Source organism: Varroa jacobsoni, unplaced genomic scaffold (assembly GCF_002532875.2).
Source record: "Varroa jacobsoni isolate VJ856 unplaced genomic scaffold, vjacob_1.0 contig00344, whole genome shotgun sequence".
Lineage (NCBI taxonomy): Eukaryota > Metazoa > Arthropoda > Arachnida > Mesostigmata > Varroidae > Varroa > Varroa jacobsoni.
This window is the reverse complement of record NW_019214453.1, coordinates 13,354-31,462: the sequence shown is the minus strand read 5'-3', so window position 1 is coordinate 31,462 and position 18,109 is coordinate 13,354. Positions and strand designations below refer to the sequence as shown.

Sequence of the window (18,109 nt, the reverse complement as noted above, 5' to 3'; positions counted from 1 at the left end):
GGCCAGAAGTCCTATGCCACCTTCGCTGCCCATGCTGTCACACAACGTTTGCTCTAAGATGACTCAATTACAACAATTAGGAACGCATTACACAGATCCATAGGCCAGCAAAGAGTTCGCACAAAGGAACACATTATTGCTCTTACACATTTTGCGTTGACTATCTATTACACTGGGCTTTCTCCTCTTCTGGCTTGGCGGACTATAAAAGTAACCCCCTCTACCGATTCAACACATTGAAAGCTCGTATTGTTCGGTGCCCCATCACAACAAGGAGCCAGGCCTTTGTGGCTTGGAGAAGTCATTGACCAAGGTGGTCTGCGCATCGACCATTCGCCCTGACGGCTATTCGGGGCGAGGCCTTTTACAACCCGATAAGGTGGAAACCCGTTCGCTTTGGGCATTACATGTAATGCGAAGTAATGAATTTCGACGGATTAGAGATGGGACGGGGGGTGAGAACGCCAATAGGACGTCCCAAAGCAAAGGTAGGCAATGACATTGAAGTGATTTAGGCTAGATATAGAGGGGGCGAGTTAAAGTGAGTGTACACAAACAAAGGATACGGCAACAAAGGTATCATCAGCATAGCTACATAAATCTACGGAGCGTCAGAATACTCATACTACATTATGCAATTTCCTCATTATGTGCGATGTAAAAGGCTGTCTTTATTATATATGCGCCTTTTAAATATGAACATTGAACAATTGTCGCTTATCTAGACAGCTATACATAAACGATATAGTTACGCAAGAGTTGCGAACCTAAAATAGCCTGAGATTTTTCAGATACTGTAGCATAGATTTGTTTTTGAAACGGCTTATGGCTCGTAGAAGATGCGATCCTATATCTAGGCCTGTTTAGCTGACATCGTAAGCTGAATAAAAAATCCGAGTTTACCATGGGTTCACCCTAGTTCCCTTCGTACATCCCAATCCCAGCGACCTAAATGAAATCTGGACTTTTTTTTTGTTTGGCGTGGAAGCTGCTCCTTTAGAACGAACATTATTAGCGTTAGCTCTATAGCTCTGACCTGGCTATTAGATGAACGTGGTTCGTTCATATTCTACTGAGGGTAGCCGAAGTCTTTGATGACACCGCCTCTTAACTATCGAAGCACAAACAACACATGTCAGAATGTCTGAGATCTACCCGTTGGACTTATAGCCCAACAAAACAATACAAAAAGTGTGACGAAACGCGCAGCTTCCTGCACACGGGAACAGGCATGTTCGGGGACAAAGTGCGCAATAGAAAACCGTTTGAGCGCAGTTTATGTGCAATCATGAAACTACATGCGTTGTGTGCATCCATTAAGTACGTCCTGTCCCCGTGAGGTGACCTCAGTAGTAAATTGACGGAATGCACACATGTTCGGTGCAGGATCGACGACGTCATCATCTCTTGTTAGTTGTACCTTTTCGTACCTATACATGTAGACATGGTGAGGTCGAAAATGACACAAAATAAAGGTAGACCTAGTTATGGTGTGAGTGCATCGCTCAGTTGAAGAAAATTAATCAGTTTTTGTCTAAAATACAGCTCTTATTTTAACAATAGCATTTTATAATGCAACGGTTTAATTTCAATATTTTGATTCTAGTAGCAAGCGTCCTGCTCAGCTAGCTCTTAAGCGGGTTACGTAGAATTCAGACACAAAGTAAACTATTAAGAGCACAGCGCCAACGCTTTTTTTGATTAATCTAACCTTTGGACAGGCTATACGCTTTCCGTCTGGGAACCGTATGGGTAGGTAGGTGACTGTTTCCAAATATTCCGAAAATTCAAGAATATGTCATGATGGCCTTTAGGGAAATTCTATCCAAACACATAGTGCGTCGTCTCGATGTTAACTATTGAAAATCTTTGCAGCTTTAAGGCTAGGAAAGCATGTTTGCAGTACTGAAGAGTTACATATATGTTTCGTGGTAGATATCCCCTTTATATCGCGCCCTGCGAATCGATATGGGTCAAAGCGGCTAAGCGTCGTTTGCAAACCGACTTGTACGCATGCGTACATAGAGATAATCTCCACGACATAGCTCTTGCTGGTAGCCCGTTGGCTGTCCGTCAGGATTAGTTACTTCGGGTACCCTTTGAATTCTTTTTGCATCTTCTGGTGACTCTTACTGGTATGTCAACAAATTAATGTTTACATACGACATTACGTATACCTGTTCCTCCAAGCTGGCTCGCCGTCAAGGTATTCACCTGGCCTACTTCGAATCACTGTCGAACTGACTCTCCTCTCAACGATCAGGCAACACCGAACGCTGCGCACCTTTATAGTGCCGAAAATCGCGTGGTATTGACGAACGGTAGCGCATGACGCCCAATACTCGTTTGGCTTTGTCATGGAGCCATCAAGCAGTTGTGTTCATCGAATGCTGCAAGACTTACTTAGTTGGAAGGCCTTACTAAATGACGTGTCCCCGCCGTCCTCCTCCATTCCCTCATCCTGCTTCCCTACGGAACAAATTCGGCCGTTTGTTCACAACCACAAATACTACAGCAGAACGATCTCCCTTTGTCAATCGTCGTGTAGGATTGCTACTGCCGCCACCGCTAGGAATAACACAACAATGGTTGAGGAGGCGTAGCGGCAAGATGAAAGGCTAATGGGTGATAATAACGGTGAGGAGAGCTTTATGTGAAAGTGCTAATGGCGGCCTACGAGACAAAAAACCTAGGTTGGACCGTTTTACGTTGGGCAAACTTCAAAAGGAATCAGCCCTTGTTAGAACGCCCCATCGGACGGCAACGAAGAATACAACGCGAATTATAACAGGAGCCATGAAACAACGGGGAAGGGCTAAGAGGATGACAAAGACGAGAAAAACTTTCGTGAGAAACAATCGATGGTAGCACTTTTTTCGTTTCCGTATACGTGCCTCTAAGAAAGTAATCCACCTTGTATGGCGTCGGCAAACCAAATCAGGCCGGAGAGAGCAGTGTCGTAATGGTGATAGCCGTCGATAGGATGCCACGTCACCAATGCGCTTGTTTGTAACAAGAAGAGATAAACAAAATCTACAGTAACCATTTGTACAATTTCTACCCGGCATCCTATAGTCTATTAGGCTAGCGTTACGTCAGACATTTCGCACAGAACCTAAGCGTGCGGTTTCCCTGGAGGGTTCCACTAGGTTTCGAGTTGGTTTTTCGTTTGCATTTAAATTCTACACGATTATTCGATATGATTTTTTGATAGTAAAAGAAAACTGACAGAAACTGCAAAAATCTGTTTCTGTTTGACGGAAAAACACCTGCACCCTGTATGTAGTTTTCGCCTCGCTATATGTTAAGCAGTAATTGTTACCAGAGTAACAGCGTGCCACTCTTCAGAGTTGACGTTTCCGCAGCGGAATGTGGAACGCAACGACAGAGTGTCTACACTGGAGTCTAACTATACCTCGAACGATTGCATTGAATCTATATACTGGCTAGAGTAAACAAGTAAGCGAGATATGCTAAGCCTTTTCAATGGAAAAACTGACGCTATGATAAATATACCAATGCTACCTCAGGAAGCTCTTACCGAGTCAGGGAGAGAATCGGCTAGCTAAGCCTTTACATAGCGATGATTATTTAAGAAAGCCCTTATATGATCTACTTAGTTCCAGGTGGCTGCCACATGCCTCAGAAGGCGATATATTTCTCTTTTGCGGTAAAGGTAAAACGAACTGCTAAGCTTGATTGTCTCGCTTGGCGTCCTCGGGTCATTTCGATTTTCGATCTAACCTTCGGCAAGAGCAGAAGTGCTTCGCATTCCTTCAACAGTATTTCAGTTGACATAGAATTAAATCTACAGCTATCGGCTATCTTTTGAGCCCTCTTTTTTTTCGACTGAATCGGCTGAATCGACGGCTCCCGCTGTCGCGTCGAAAAAGCTAATCGAGGAGATAAAAAAAGTAATGGATAAAATGCACAATCGTATCAAACAAGCCGAATCAAACTAATGCGATAGGCAACAGATACTGCCGCCATGTATCGCGGGGCAGCTGGACAGTAAGCTCTGAAACATGACTCGCATCTATCTATTATATTATTATTATTATCATCATTATTATATCCAGTGACGTACCGGTGCTTCAGCCACAACGACGATGTTCCGTGATGGTCTATTACGCAAAGGGAAACATCGAGCATTTGTTAGGATCGACGGCATGCCCGCCACCTAGCGTTGGCGGCAAATTTGAACGGACCAAAGCGCGAATCGATAGATTTCCGGCACTGTTTTCGACGCGCTACACAGTCTCGCTAGATAAGCTCGATTACGATTTACACAAGCTGCCGCTTCAGGTGCCAAGTTGTGCGTTTGAATTCGACTTCGGAACCGCTTCCACCGCGAGGATATTACGGCAGATTGAATCGTACGCCGTTGCTAGAAGCTAGGTATTCTGGACTGGGTTCGACTGCCTAGTACGCCGACGATTCAGGTCCATTGGCGTTTCCTTAGGTTTTCACGAGCCAGAAAAACAATCATCTGCAGAATCGATCCTCGCTCGTAGCTGTACTATCGTTCCGCCCGGGTTCTAACGACCACAAGCCGTAACGCGATAGGATGAATACGGGACCGTAATGAAGATGTTCAAGATAGATAATCTAAAGCGGTAGCTGTTGAGTATATCTGCCAGTATCATTTTTCGTCTCAGCTACGTTCCTTCTTTTTGGATCCTTTTTTTTTAGTACCTTTATTCGCAATAAATAGTCGACGTTATATTGTCTAATGCTGATAAGTTCCTGGGGCCATAACATCGGAAAGATTCAAGGACAAGCACATCTTTCCTTTCAGAACTAAGTGTCTGCAACAAACAAGGACTACAATAGATGTAAGACCGGTCGGTCTTGCTGGTCAGCTTACGTACAGTATGATTTTTGTGAAAAGCCAATGCTTACACGATGTTCCTATCGGACGCCAGGACCCCTTCGCAATATATACGAAAATCGTTTTACCACATATGCGCAAGCTATTGTACGCGATACGATCCTAGAACCAATACAGAATTTCGAAGGGAGGGTGCCAAACGGCCCGCATTAGCTAGCTCTTTGTTCGTTTTGGCATTGGCTCAGCACTGTAGAATACAATGCGCCCATTGGGGACGTATATAGACATTAATGTTGAAATGGTTCGCGTCTGGCGGATGGCAATGCAGAGACGGATAGACGCCAACGTTGCTGCGCGTTGGGTGGATGCTGTACCCTCTTATTTATAGCACTCAATTGGAATACTCGTTTTTTTCGGCCACTGTTGATTATACCGGCTTATTAAGAAGAAAAGCGGAAAGACAATGTTTGCTCCTAACGTCCAGTAATGACTCGAAAAAATTCTACCACCACTTAGTTACAGGAGCCTGTCTTTTCTTTGCTGGCATGGAGTTATGGACAATTGTCGTCACATTCGTAGCTTCCAGCGTCATGAACAATTAGTAACACGAGCAACCAGCGTAACGATTATCACCTCGGTGATTATCAGTAGATATAGTCCCATTATAACAGCGGCTTTTCGTAGTAGTAGTGGTGGTAATGATGATGGTGGTGGTGGTGGTCGAAGTAGCTCGGCGAGAAATAGCTATAATGAGAAACAGTTGTAGTTTTTCCTTATATCTACTTGTTCGTGGCCACTTCTAGTAAAGTTCGACTATTATATCGTTTTCGTGCGATCTTTACGGCGCACCATCCTGCCGGCCGCCAAAGTTGATGGCAGCAGCGTCAGCTGGAGATACTGGTGCGTCAGAGAAGGCACAATGTTAGCGCCATAACGCCATACTATATCGTATACGTCGAAATGCGCCTTTGACCGCATCGAAAGCCAAATAAGTAGTAGCAGCAGCAGCAGCAGCAGCAGCGTACATCGCTGAACAGTATACGGCGCTCACTTGCCCAAATACGACGATTTGTGGCGTAAATAAGATCCGGGCCAAGGCCTCATCTTATTATTATTACCATCATTATTATTTTCACCCTGCCGCCTATCGGCTAATTTAATGGCTCATTTGCCATTATCATGCAGATTTATAGCTAACAGAAGAGCCGTCAATAGATAAATGCGTTAGTAAAACGAATATATTATGTGTTAATAAACAATAGATAGCCCGCTTGTTTATTAAAGCATGGCTAACATTTGGCGTCCTTTCATCAATCAACGTATTCGACTCTGTTCAGCTTTATCCTGAAAAGCGTCCGGATCACCAGGCCAGTACGAACAGAGGTAAATCATGCGAGTAAAGATCCACCGAAGTATGAAATAGGCGCAAATTCGTCAACAGCGCTCAAGCAGCCATTAGAAATCAGTAACAAGTGCCAGTTCAGATTAGATTACTATTTTCTAACAATACGAGTGTGTCCTAAGGAGATCCTGTCGGTCGGTCGGTCGGTCGGTCGGTCGATCGATTTCGATGGCTATGATGCACACATACGTTGACATCGTCCAGTTTACTCGAATTATGGCCTCATTTTTTTTTAACTATGCGTATTAAATCATTTGACGCTCTCTTACTTCAGGCCTAGCGCCCGCGGCACATGCTCTCTGCTGGCGTCACTCCACAGGATGCCTCCTACCCCTTCTTTCACAGTTATATGTCTATTCTGTTTCACATAAACACACGGTGATTTTCTTTTTTTCTTCTTTTTTTTTTTTTTTTTTTTTTTTAAAGAAATACAGTCATACAAGGTGTAAGAAATGTACAATTTTTTGCTATCTAGCATTAAACTCTCTCATTATGCGCCTGAATATTAATAGGCGGCCAACTTATTCCAGTCTCAGTAACTCTCATGACGCCACAACGATTTCTATATGCATTATAACTATATGGAATCATTGGACACTCGTTCCCTTTCCTCTGTTGTGTATGGATCTAGAAGTATAAATGTATGGATCTAATGCTAGTGCTACTGGTGCTGACGCTGCGATGCGTACACGCGCCTGTGGCAGGCCCAGCCAAAATCGATGATGATCGGATTGAATCGCAGCGATAGCCGTCACAGGCGTCTGCTTAAGCGGACTCCTACCTGAAGGCCTGAACATATTTAAATGCGGCAATCAATGAGCGACGCCAACGCCACCAACGCGAACACCCTTGCTTTCATTAAACAGACACTCATCTATTTGAGCGTATGTCGATACGCGAACATTTACGCCTACAGACGGACGAACAGATCTGCGCAAGCCTGCACACACGATGCCAGCGTCTGAAGTGCCTAGTCAGTCGAGGCAATACCAACAACAACAACAGCAACACCTAAAATCGGTAACATAACAGAAGACGGACAATCGAGCGCGCCCATAACAACGCCACCCCCACCCCAACGAAATTGACGATAATGGCAATGCCGGTACTGATAATGCTGATGATGGTGACAAAATCCGCATTCCTCCACCGTCTCGATCGCCACGATCTATGCCTATAGTATCATCACCACAATACAACTGCAACTGCTTTATTCCACTATTATACGACACCTATACGTACATTGATTGAGCTCTCGTAACGAGGCTTCTGCTTTGGCGACTGAAGCAATCCGATGCGTAGCCGACAGCCATCGCCACACCCCCTACACCTCCTACATCTTTTTCCCCACGTATCCTCTTCTCTACCGTCTCCTTTTGTGTATGCCACAGGACGACGACGACGACGACGACGGCGACGACGACGAGGAAGGGGAGGAGGAGGAGGGAAATGTGGGTGATGAGAAGGCCGAAACGCCGCCGGCGATGGTGGCATTGGCGACTAACTGAGACCAGTAACCGCAGCGATATTGACAACAAAAATGTAACAACACAGTTCCGTTTTTCATTGTTATGTTGTTGGCGTCCGCAGCAAGCGTAAAATCGAAATGAGACCCAACATTGTGATGACAAGGTGGCGGTAGAGGGAGTTGTGGAGGACAGGATAATTGTGATCAGATACGCACGAGGTTTGCTGCGAGGTATATATTAGACAAATGTATACCGGGACAATATGTCAGTCGTGAAATGACCACCTCTGCGGTGAGCATCAATAGTTCGGAAGGTATAGGGCAACTAAGTTCGTTCGTGAAAAATCGTCAGACAGTTAAAAAGTACCTTAAACTTCCTGTCTTAGAATGGCGTATCAGTTCATCGATCGGGATTAGATTAACTATATATTGTTAACTAGAGATGCCTACAGTTATCATATATGTCTGACGAAACAGACGACGATCGATACCGGCAGACTAACGGTTTCGATATTGGCATTATTCTATTTTTAGCAATCAGAATAGACAGGCAAATGTGTGATACAGATAGGTATCGTAAAATCGACGGGTTATTAGTATCATAATCTAGGATTACGGTCTTCATAGTTCATTGCTTTCATCATGCTTATTTCTTTCTATTTCCGCTACTCCACCTGGCCATTTATCTGTCAGTATAGCCGCCGTGCTTCACGTCAATAGCTTTCGTTGCGGTGAAGACTATATTTTGAAAAGTACCGAAACAGGGAGTGGGCCCTCTTGCTTTGCGCAAGCATAGGATCATTCAGCCGAGTGATACTACCGAAATACACAAGTAACGAACAACGCTGGCAGGCCACAGAACGCGCTGGCGCGTCGTCTACCACAACATTACAAAAAGCCTGCAACGCTTTTCTAGTAGAAGAGGCTTCCTTTATTAGCTATCCCTGTGTATTCGCTAGCAATACATCCTCGAATGTCTCTTTTTTAACCTTAACGCTTTCTTCCAGAGCTTCACCGTGACCGCTTCACGATCGGCATCACCAACACTCTTACGTGCATAGCGGTCGTTTGCCATCGTCGAACGACCTTTGACCTGTGCGCTGCGTTTTTAAAAGGAGTACCCTCCCATATTTGCCAGTGAGAGCTAGCTAGCAGCAGAAGCAACGATCATTATACTATGCTACGGTGAACGTTAGCAACGCAATGGAACAATAAGACCACCTTCACTCGCCCGGCAACTCAAAAATTGCCGGACTAACCAGCGGCAATAACTAGCTGCGTACGGGGTGCCGAGCAAAAACTGCACCAAAGATGTAGAAAGTAGGTCCTGCAAGAAAAGGCTTACTAACTGCTGCGCCAGCGTGTATAAGGGGGTTCGGATGCATAAATCCAGCTTCCACTATTCAACGACACTGGCCAAAACGCCAAGAAGCAGCAGCTAAAGACGCCAATGGAAAGAGTCGTAGCTAAGTCAACAAGTGCAGCAGCCCAAACGAGGGGACGGCCGTTTATCCAAGTAGAAGTTTTGCTGCAATAATGGGACCCTGTCGCAGACGTCGCCGGCACCGCCGAAGTTTTGTGTCCGTGACCGGCCGCCAACTCGCATGACTCGTTCGCGTCATGGGGTAGTCGCGCACAATCAATCAATCACTCGACTAACCCTCCGGAACTGACCGGAGCTGCACAGTATCTTGTTGTCAAGGTTTTCGTCAGGGGACACAACGCCGCTGATGTGCTATATATGTATGCTATGCGCCCCATGATTCTTGTTTTGACGCTGGCGAACGTTCAGCTAGACAGAAAAAGAAGACGCTTATCAAAATCATACTTGTCTCGACGAGCGCGCACGAGAATATTTAAAACTAACAATGTTAAGTTAGCACTGACTAACTGCGCCGGTTGTGAGCAATGTACGCTAACTGGTATGCCGTTAACATCGAAGACATGAAATCGTATCGATTACTCACCCATTCGAGAACGTCTCAAGTTGATCGCGGCGGGTGCCGGCAGCGAAGATGATGTCCCGAGGTCAAATGGAGACATCGAAAGCCCAATCCGGTTCCGAGGGCCGCTTTCCGCCTGATGGCTAGTCTGTCGTCAGCGAAATAGTGTACAAATCCGCACGCACTCCCTTGAACCGTATTCCTACAACACAATCGAACGACATATGATGTGATGATTGATGATGACCGAACGCTTTAAACACGAGTACAGGCCAAGTTTCCCGATACTGCTTTGTATCTGTTTGACACATTAAACCTGTAATCTTTGCGATAGACATCGGGCAAATGCTAGAGCAAGCGACTGACAAATATTCACTTCGGATACCTAAAAGGGCAGAGATTTCCTTTAGAGTGTGGACTTAGGTGCCTTCCTGTTTACTGTTCCAGCAGTCTGAATGGAGGCCGGCTTACGGCCTGCAGCTAAATTGAATGATAACTAACTATGGTAGGTGCACACTCTATAAAGCGTTCTATTACATGTGGGCGTGCGAGGAAAGCGGGAACATTTTTTGGAAAGTGTCTTTTCCTGGTATTGTAGTTTCAGTAGCTGCAAGTGTTTATTATAAGCTTTCTGGAATTCAGGTTAAAGGACAGTCGGCAGCTGGATTATACGACTGATAATGTCAGTGGCAGGCCACTCTAACTGTTATCCGTCTGAGCCTAAGTACGCCAAGTAGTTGAAAAAACACAGTTTGATACCGCAAGTGACTACTTCTATGCCACGTTAATCCTGCGAGTGAAATCTTTTCAGTCGTATATCTGACTGTTTAATTGAAATGATTGTCGCAACGCAAACAAACAGTGATGATTTTCAATGTGAAACATATTCTACACGCGCACGCCTTCAATGACACATTACATTGAATGAAGTATAATTGGGCTCCTCATGTGTGTAGATAAATCCATTACACGGTTCTACCAGCGAGTCGTAAAATGTAACAGACATCAGGCGCCACATACGTGCGGCCTCTGCTCTGCTGGTCACGTCACTGTGTTCAGGCGAGCTATGTGAGTCGGTGCAGATCGTAGCGCACTGCTAGAAGGCGCCACTGAAGCTTAAAGGGCGCTAGGGCCGGGACGGCCTTTGAAATTCCATGCCACATTACCTGATAGGGCAAATCATACGTCAGCGTAACTAGGCATATTACCTATTTGTCTGACCAAGTAACGGAAGGGGCGAGGAACCTTTGGGAATAGACGTAACACGTTCTGTCGTGATCACCCATCCTAGATCGGCGTAGAAACCAACATCAGGTCACAGGATAGGCAACTTGCATTGGATTGCAGAGCTGGATTGGTCTCACAATGTACAAGCGAGCTGCACCGCTCTGCGAGCGCATCACTACCAGCCATTGGGTAACTAGACTCGATAGGCAGAACAGACAAAGAACAAAGATGTAGCAGACCGTCTACCGTGTCTAGTTACGGTCTCGCGTGTTCCTATTTGACTACTGGGCACCCAAAGATATGCAATAGTTCTCTTCATCACGATTCATCTCTGCGCTCGATACCGAACGGACGCAGGTGGATGGTAACGGGTTATCAGATTTGACATCCGCCAGGGATCACATACTGGTCACACGTCTTTAACTAGGTAGTTGATAATGATTTAGTGGACACGTTGTTTTAACAACAAGGACAAAGGGCAACTGACGGGTAAACTGTTGCCTTAACTCATTATTCAAATCTGGCTCGCTTTTCGAGCGAGCACTTAGAGGCTGGGATGCCTACCTACATTTCACAGAAACGAGAACTAAAATTACTCTCTTTCCTAATCAACCGTATGTTATCTATACGCGTCGTATGCTATTGTGTGTGAACTTCTGCTTGCCACCAATTGAGGGCAGCAATGTTACGGACTCGAAAACTTTCAAATCGCCGAGCTCATACCATGTCCCTTCAGTGTCCAGATGGACATTACGGAAGCCCAACTGACGTTTCCGATCTCAGACACTGTGTCGCTTTTTAGGAGTACGTCACGAGTTGGGGCGAAAATAATTATCTAACTGTTCTCGCAAAATCAAGAGTGTACAATAAACCGTCTTGATGGAGGTCTTTTAGGTTCGCGCTATTCGTATCGAGGGTGATTAAGAAAGAACAACCATAGTAGTTAATTAAGTTAAAATACCCGGTAGAAGCTTTCGTCTTTTCGCAAGCACAGCGGGCGTCCGTTTTCCTAGTCATTGAAAGATAGCTTTGCCTTTAAAAAACAATTTCTTCTTATCAACTACGACCACGGTCAATTTAAGTAGCTTTCTTTCTTGTAATTGAACAGCCGATTGTGCTCTAAAGTTCGATCGTATGTGTTTAAATTATAATCGTGTGATGTTACTTATATTGCTATATAAAATTGAATTAATCGTTAACGAACTTTGGCGAGCTCAAAAAATCTTTCGAGTGATGTTTTACAAAAAAAAAAAAAGAAACAGATCTTTGCGCTAGTGACATTGGAGCTTCTACTACCGTTTACGTTCGCGCATACGGCAAACAGTCTTACGTAAAATTGCCGATTATGTATTCCAATAGGAAGCAATTACAAAGTATATCGACTTTGATGTTTTCACGACGGAACTGCTTTATCTACCCGTTATAGTTTCAACAGACCTGTCGATAGGCCCTATGTAAATTGACATTAGTGACACATGTTCGAATGATCAGGACGATCTATAATAGGTCGTGGTCGAGTTAATCATCTAACGTATCCCCTCCGATTCTCGATTCACGAGGTACGAGCCAAAAGAAATCGCGTCCTTTCCAAAGATCGGTCATAAATTGAAGCAATTTTTACAATCAATTAGACATAGGCAAGTTACATTGAGTTTGACCAATGTCTTTTTCCAAAGGATCTTCCATTATTTCCACACTTTAATGAGTACAGTGTGAAAACCCCAGCCCTTATCGTGGAATTTCGAAAAACACTATGAACGACGCTGGTAATAATGGAAAATCCAGCTCACCATCCAATTTCCGGCCATAATTTTCGTTGCCCTCAAACCGCTGCTGTTGGCGATCGTGACGATTATAACAATATTACGTTAGAGTTAATGCGAATAAATGGAGTAGTAATTATTGTATTAAATGTTTCTTGTCGCTGACGATCTTCAGGTGCTGATGATCAAACAGAGCACCTCTGCACAGGGACTAGGATGGCGTTGGCCTAATGAAATCCACACGATTACGTTCCGCAGTATGAACGAAATAGGTTCTCTAATCAAAAGCAGTTTGCCTTTTTTCTGCTATGAAGTTCATCGAAATGACGCGCCTACAAACGAACGCATCGGTTCACTCGATTCGACCGACAACTCGAACAGCTGCCGTCTAAACCACATACCAGATTTTCTGATTCCAGACAGACGGTAAAACGCGTCGTCGTTAAGTTTCAGAACTGTTAAATACCAGCTAGCGGTCGACAAATGCTGAGTTCGTCGACCCTCGTGCTCGCTCTTCTGCCGAGGCTATTCGATCTCATTACTGAGTTTAGATAAACTGTGGAGCATTAATACCCTGTATACTACTGGCGGCATTCCCGTTTGCGCTGCTATTGACGGCCAACTGATTTGCCCAAGCGCCGATCGAGCTGTCCGGCAGAGTTCAACTCTGGACGCAGAGTACTGAGCATCAGGCAACACCTAGAGGTGTGGGGGCTAATGGGGTTGCAATGCAAATGAAAAGGTTTTTCCCGCAGCATATAGGTCATCGCACAGCGCACTAATGAAGCTCTAAAAAAAATCATCCAGTAAGACCAACACAGATCACTTAATATGGCCGGTGGGACACATTCTATTACCGAAAAAGGTTTTTAAACAGCACTAACGATAATCTACTCACAGCCAAGTCTCTTTCATATATTACTTGAACAAATGAAAGAAACGTCAAAGGACAAGTATGTAGCTAGTAGGCACGTAGGTCAAAAGTACTATCCATCAGTGTTACCATATGTTAACCGGTTAATCCCTTCGAATTAATGATCTATTTTTGGAGTACGCCCTAATGAATTAGAACTTGAGCACAGACTTGTCTTCCATCGAACATCAGCAGTGCTCGCATGAGGTGAGCTGATTTGTATCTTCCCAAGTCATTTGATGTAACGGTGGGCTAGCAATATTCAGCATAGGTTAAGCGCATGCGGCTAGAAAAACTTGTGTTTACTATAAGCAGATCGAAATCCCAATTTGCCAATTCTCCAGGCCGAGCTCGTGCAAAGTTGCATTGACAGCTTGGTCTCATCTGTGCGAAAAAAAAACTTTCTTACTCGTTTCTGTGCACGAACAGGTTAATTTAGTCCTTCGATGAGGTAATTGCTATGATGTTGGGGACGACACAATCGTCGGAAAGTAGCCGAGGCCTTACGATCGAGACGTAAATCCAGCTGATGTATCTATTGGCGGTCATACCATTGTTGCACAACTACACAAATCGGAGGGCAAACTTTCTGACAATTCCTCACTTTACACCCACTTTGCACGCTTTTATACTCAGGTCCCAACGAGGGGAAGAGGGCCAACGAAAACAGGAAGCTTCTTTGGTCTACTGACAGGGAGTTCCCAGCTCAGAGTTTCCTTGCCTAGCAGTTGGTGTTGATGACGGCGTTTCGCCGTCCACCTAGCTGCCTCCTAGACGGGAAGATCGATCGTTCTAGGGCAAAAAGGGAGGCAACAACGACGAAGACGAATTTCAGGATCAGTGGTAATAGGTAGCAGGTAGCTAGTTGGGCCAGGTTGCAGCTCTCCTGTGAACACTCACTTCACTCAACCTTACGATCTCATAGGATCGTCTGCGTATTTCTTTGCTCACGGCAACAGTGGTAACGGCCGCTATCCTCTCTGACTTCGACTACAAGCAACATTAAGACTAGGAAGACTCCACCCACGGCCCATACCCAGAGCTATAACCACGGCCATCGAATACGAACCAAGGGTTGGCCACTGATCGCCTCATTCCGAGCGGGCAGGTCTTCAGGCTGTCTAATGGCCCAGTGCTGGCTGAGCTGCCACTTTATCGTCTTTAGCTCCGTAGTTTAGGCGCCGATAGCGACGACCTGACTCATAACAAACTAACTATTAGGACTCGCTCAGGGTTCCGACCGTAGCAGCACCTTCCGTGCCGCAATTCAACGTAAATGTCACTTTACGTGTGTGCACGTATAGCCTGCCTGTCGTATTACTGTCGTCACGTCTGGGCTAGTTATTGTGTTCTTGCACACAGATACATTTAATTGTATACGTATCTATAGCTGGGTGCGAACAGGTGAACGAGCAATAGCTCTGAGCGGTTCTGGTCGTTCAGAGGTATTCCGCCATGTCGCGAGCAGAACGTGCCAATAAAGTTCATTCGGTTCGGTGGTGACGCTGGCGTGGTCTTGTAGCTAGACTGCACCGTACCCTGTGGCGATCTACGTGACACTGAACTGTAGACACAGATTGACGGAAGATGGACACCTATCTTCTTGCTAACCTCCACGACCTACCTCCCACGCACAACATTACCATCATATTACAGGAGACATTCACAGTACACGCACTGCACGTATCTTTCTGCAAGCGAAATTTCCGCACGTAGTTAGAATCGAAGCACGACCGTTCGTCACACAACGAAGCCACAGTTACGGCTTTTGAAGCGGCACTTTTCTGCGACTGCCGCTACCGTACCAGCTCCACGACTCAGCTGGCTGCCTGCGTACTGCTGACTCGTCTTCACAAAACTGAACCGGAGCAAACGAGAAATCGAGCGGTCGGTGTCGCGCGCGCGCGTGCGTGGACAGCGATACAGCATCAGCGATCATAACTTGCTGTTCTTCTTCTTCTATTCAGCTACTATTACCACCACCACGACCACCACAACAACAACAACAATAACCACAACAACAGCTGCTACTGCTGCTGCTGCTACCGGCACTCTCCACTGGCCACTAGTGGCAATAGAAGCCACTGGACAGACTGACTCGGTCGGCAGTAGTCGACTCGCGTTGGCTGGCGTCCTGCCTGCCCGCCTGTTGTAGTAATGCTGGTAGTCGCTGTCGCCGCCGCCGCCGCCGTCGTCGTCGTCGTCGTCGTCGTCGTCGTCGTCGTCGTCTTCTCGAGGAGGGCGGCAGTAGCAGCAGCAGCAGCTCCGGTGGCGATGGCCGATTGGTGCTGCCGCCGCCGCCGCTGCTGCTGGCGGCAGAGTCGTGGCAAGAAGCGCGGCTACGAGGACACGGACGGCAACAGCAGTCGGTCGACAACAGAAGCAGCAGCAGCTTCGGCTGCAGTCGCGATGACGGTGGCGCCGGCGGCTGTGGCTACCTCACGGCAGCTCGACAGCAACTTTGACCGGGGAAGCGTAACCCCGTTCGTAGCGGTGGAGGCCGACACCGGGGTCGTGGTAGTAGGGCTGTTGGGGGTAGCGCCGCCACCACAATGCGTTGCTCCTACTGGTAACAGTAGTAGTAGTAATTGAAGACCGCTATTGCCATGTGGCGTCGGCGCTAGTAGCTGCTTCTGCTGCCGCCATAGTAGTCGAAGTGATCGCAGTAGTAGGGGCGCTGGCGGCGGTTTGTAACCACAGAAGAGAGGAAGAAACCCTCGGTCGTTGTTGGCGCCGGCGGCGGCCAAGCGGACGGCAGCTGAGGTGGCGGTCGCAGTAGTGATGCCTTTCGTCTCGTCGACCAGATGAGTGAGTGAGTGAGTGAGTGAGTGAGTGAGCGAGCGAGCGAGCCAGCAGCAGCTATCCACCGACAATAACTCGACCCAATCGAATAGCCAGCAGGCGCACCGCAGCCGACAGATCGGCGGCGCTGTTCAATAGCAGTTGGGTTGCGATGGAGGCGGCGGCTACGGCAGCAGCGGGAACCGAATCGCCGCCGCGACTGTTTCTCTTTCGATCCTCCTCCCAGCAGCCGCGGCGACGGTTGCTGCAAGCGGAGCAAAGCTTGGCAGTCAGTCGGACACGAATAGCTACTGACAGCACGGACGCTAGCGACCGGCGGCCATTGTCGCAACTACCGCGCGTACAGCAACAGTCGCCGTCCTTTGAGGAGACTGCGAAAGAGCGAGTAGGTAGAAGGATCCGATCGGCGGTAACGGTTGTGGTGGCGGCAGGCCGAGTGAGTGACAGACCTTTGCCTACCGAAGCTGCTGCAGTGGCAGAAGCACCCGCTTGATGATAGTCACTAACTGCATACGACTACTGCGAGTGCGTACCGCCATCGTCGTCGACTAGGTCGTAGTTCAGCGCTGATGGCTCTGCGTGGCTTGAGAGCACGATCGTCAGCTATAGCAGAGGTCAAAGCTAAACAGCCATCGAAAGTTAGAGTAGTAGAGCGGTGCTGGTGCGGCAAGAAGCTAGCGTTAACTATTACAGTAATCCTTGCAACAAGGGCGGCATTAGGCCATCGCAGTGATGACAGCAGCAGCAGCAGCAGCAGCAGCAACGCTGTTGCTATTGTTCCTTTTGCTGTCGTCTTTTGTTCCCTCACTTTTCTGACAGCTTCTCTTACCGCCGTTGTTGCTGTCATGTTCCCGTATCTCGCACGGTGTTCGGCATAGTCGTCGTTGTCATTGTTGCCATTGCGGCAGTCGTAGCAGAGATCGGTGTGGTACTCCTGCTGCTGTTGGCTACAGTCATACGCCCGCCCTGTGCCGAGACTGCGCCGTTCATTGGCTCCTTCGTTGGTTTTTGCTCCGCCCCCCTCCGGGCAGCAAAGCAGCGACTGTCGAGCGCGATTCGGCAGGCCTGCTCCTGCAGGCCTTCGATTGTTCTGACCTGCGGCAATAGCAGCAGCGACAGCGGCGGCGGCGGCGGGCCTATGTAAAATTCGGCGAGCTCATTGCGCAATTCCTTCACGAAAATCCCTTTGCGTGGTCGTGCAGAAACATGAATATCTTCTATATATATGTGTGTGCTGAGTATGAGTGGGTGCAGTAAGTCCTCCGGACAGATCCGGTAGGGGGAACGGAAGGTCAAGCAGCAGCTACCACAGCAACAGGGAACAGCTAGACATTGTCAGTGATGCTGCTGATAGAGGGCGGTCACCTCAAGGCGATATAACTTGTATAAAAGCAGAGTTGAGCAGGCCGAATGAAGCTTTCGTGTCGGGCTATATGCATAGGGCAAAACAACTAAACGCGCGGTGGACGAGCGATGACAAACGGACTGATGACGATCGAGGATTAACGACAATAACTCATTTTTCAAATACAAGCACACTAAATAAAGGGGCACCTGTGCTTCTTTGTTCACATGACTCAAACGTGGTAAAAGTCCGGCCAAATGGTAAACACCAGCCGTTCATCCCATAACGGTTATTTAGAATATATATATATATATCCAATGTATCATACCACTGGCGTTCTTAATCTCGCAGCGTAGTCACTTTGGCTACCTCATCGCAAGGAGTACAAGGGTAACATAATACCAACCCTAGTTGA

At 46.9% G+C, this 18,109-nt stretch overlaps 1 protein-coding gene across 4 annotated transcripts in view; it reads right to left on the bottom strand.

Annotated features, from left to right (window-relative positions):
* Positions 1–15,651, bottom strand: part of LOC111271103 (uncharacterized) — a 42,410-nt gene extending 26,759 nt beyond the window's left edge. Inside the window, exons 1-2 of one of the 4 annotated variants that reach the window (XM_086972793.1) lie at positions 13,957–15,651; positions 9,669–9,846 (exon numbers count right to left, since the gene is read on the bottom strand). In XM_086972793.1, coding sequence (XP_086828919.1) covers positions 9,669–9,744 — 76 coding nt within the window. In that variant the 5' untranslated portion in view covers positions 9,745–9,846; positions 13,957–15,651. Of the gene's footprint in view, positions 1–9,668; positions 9,847–10,852; positions 11,350–13,956 lie in introns of those variants that run through there. The other 3 variants (XM_022851676.2, XM_022851678.2, XM_022851679.2) reach the window with 3 other exon arrangements.
* Between the last annotated feature and the right edge of the window lie 2,458 nt (positions 15,652–18,109).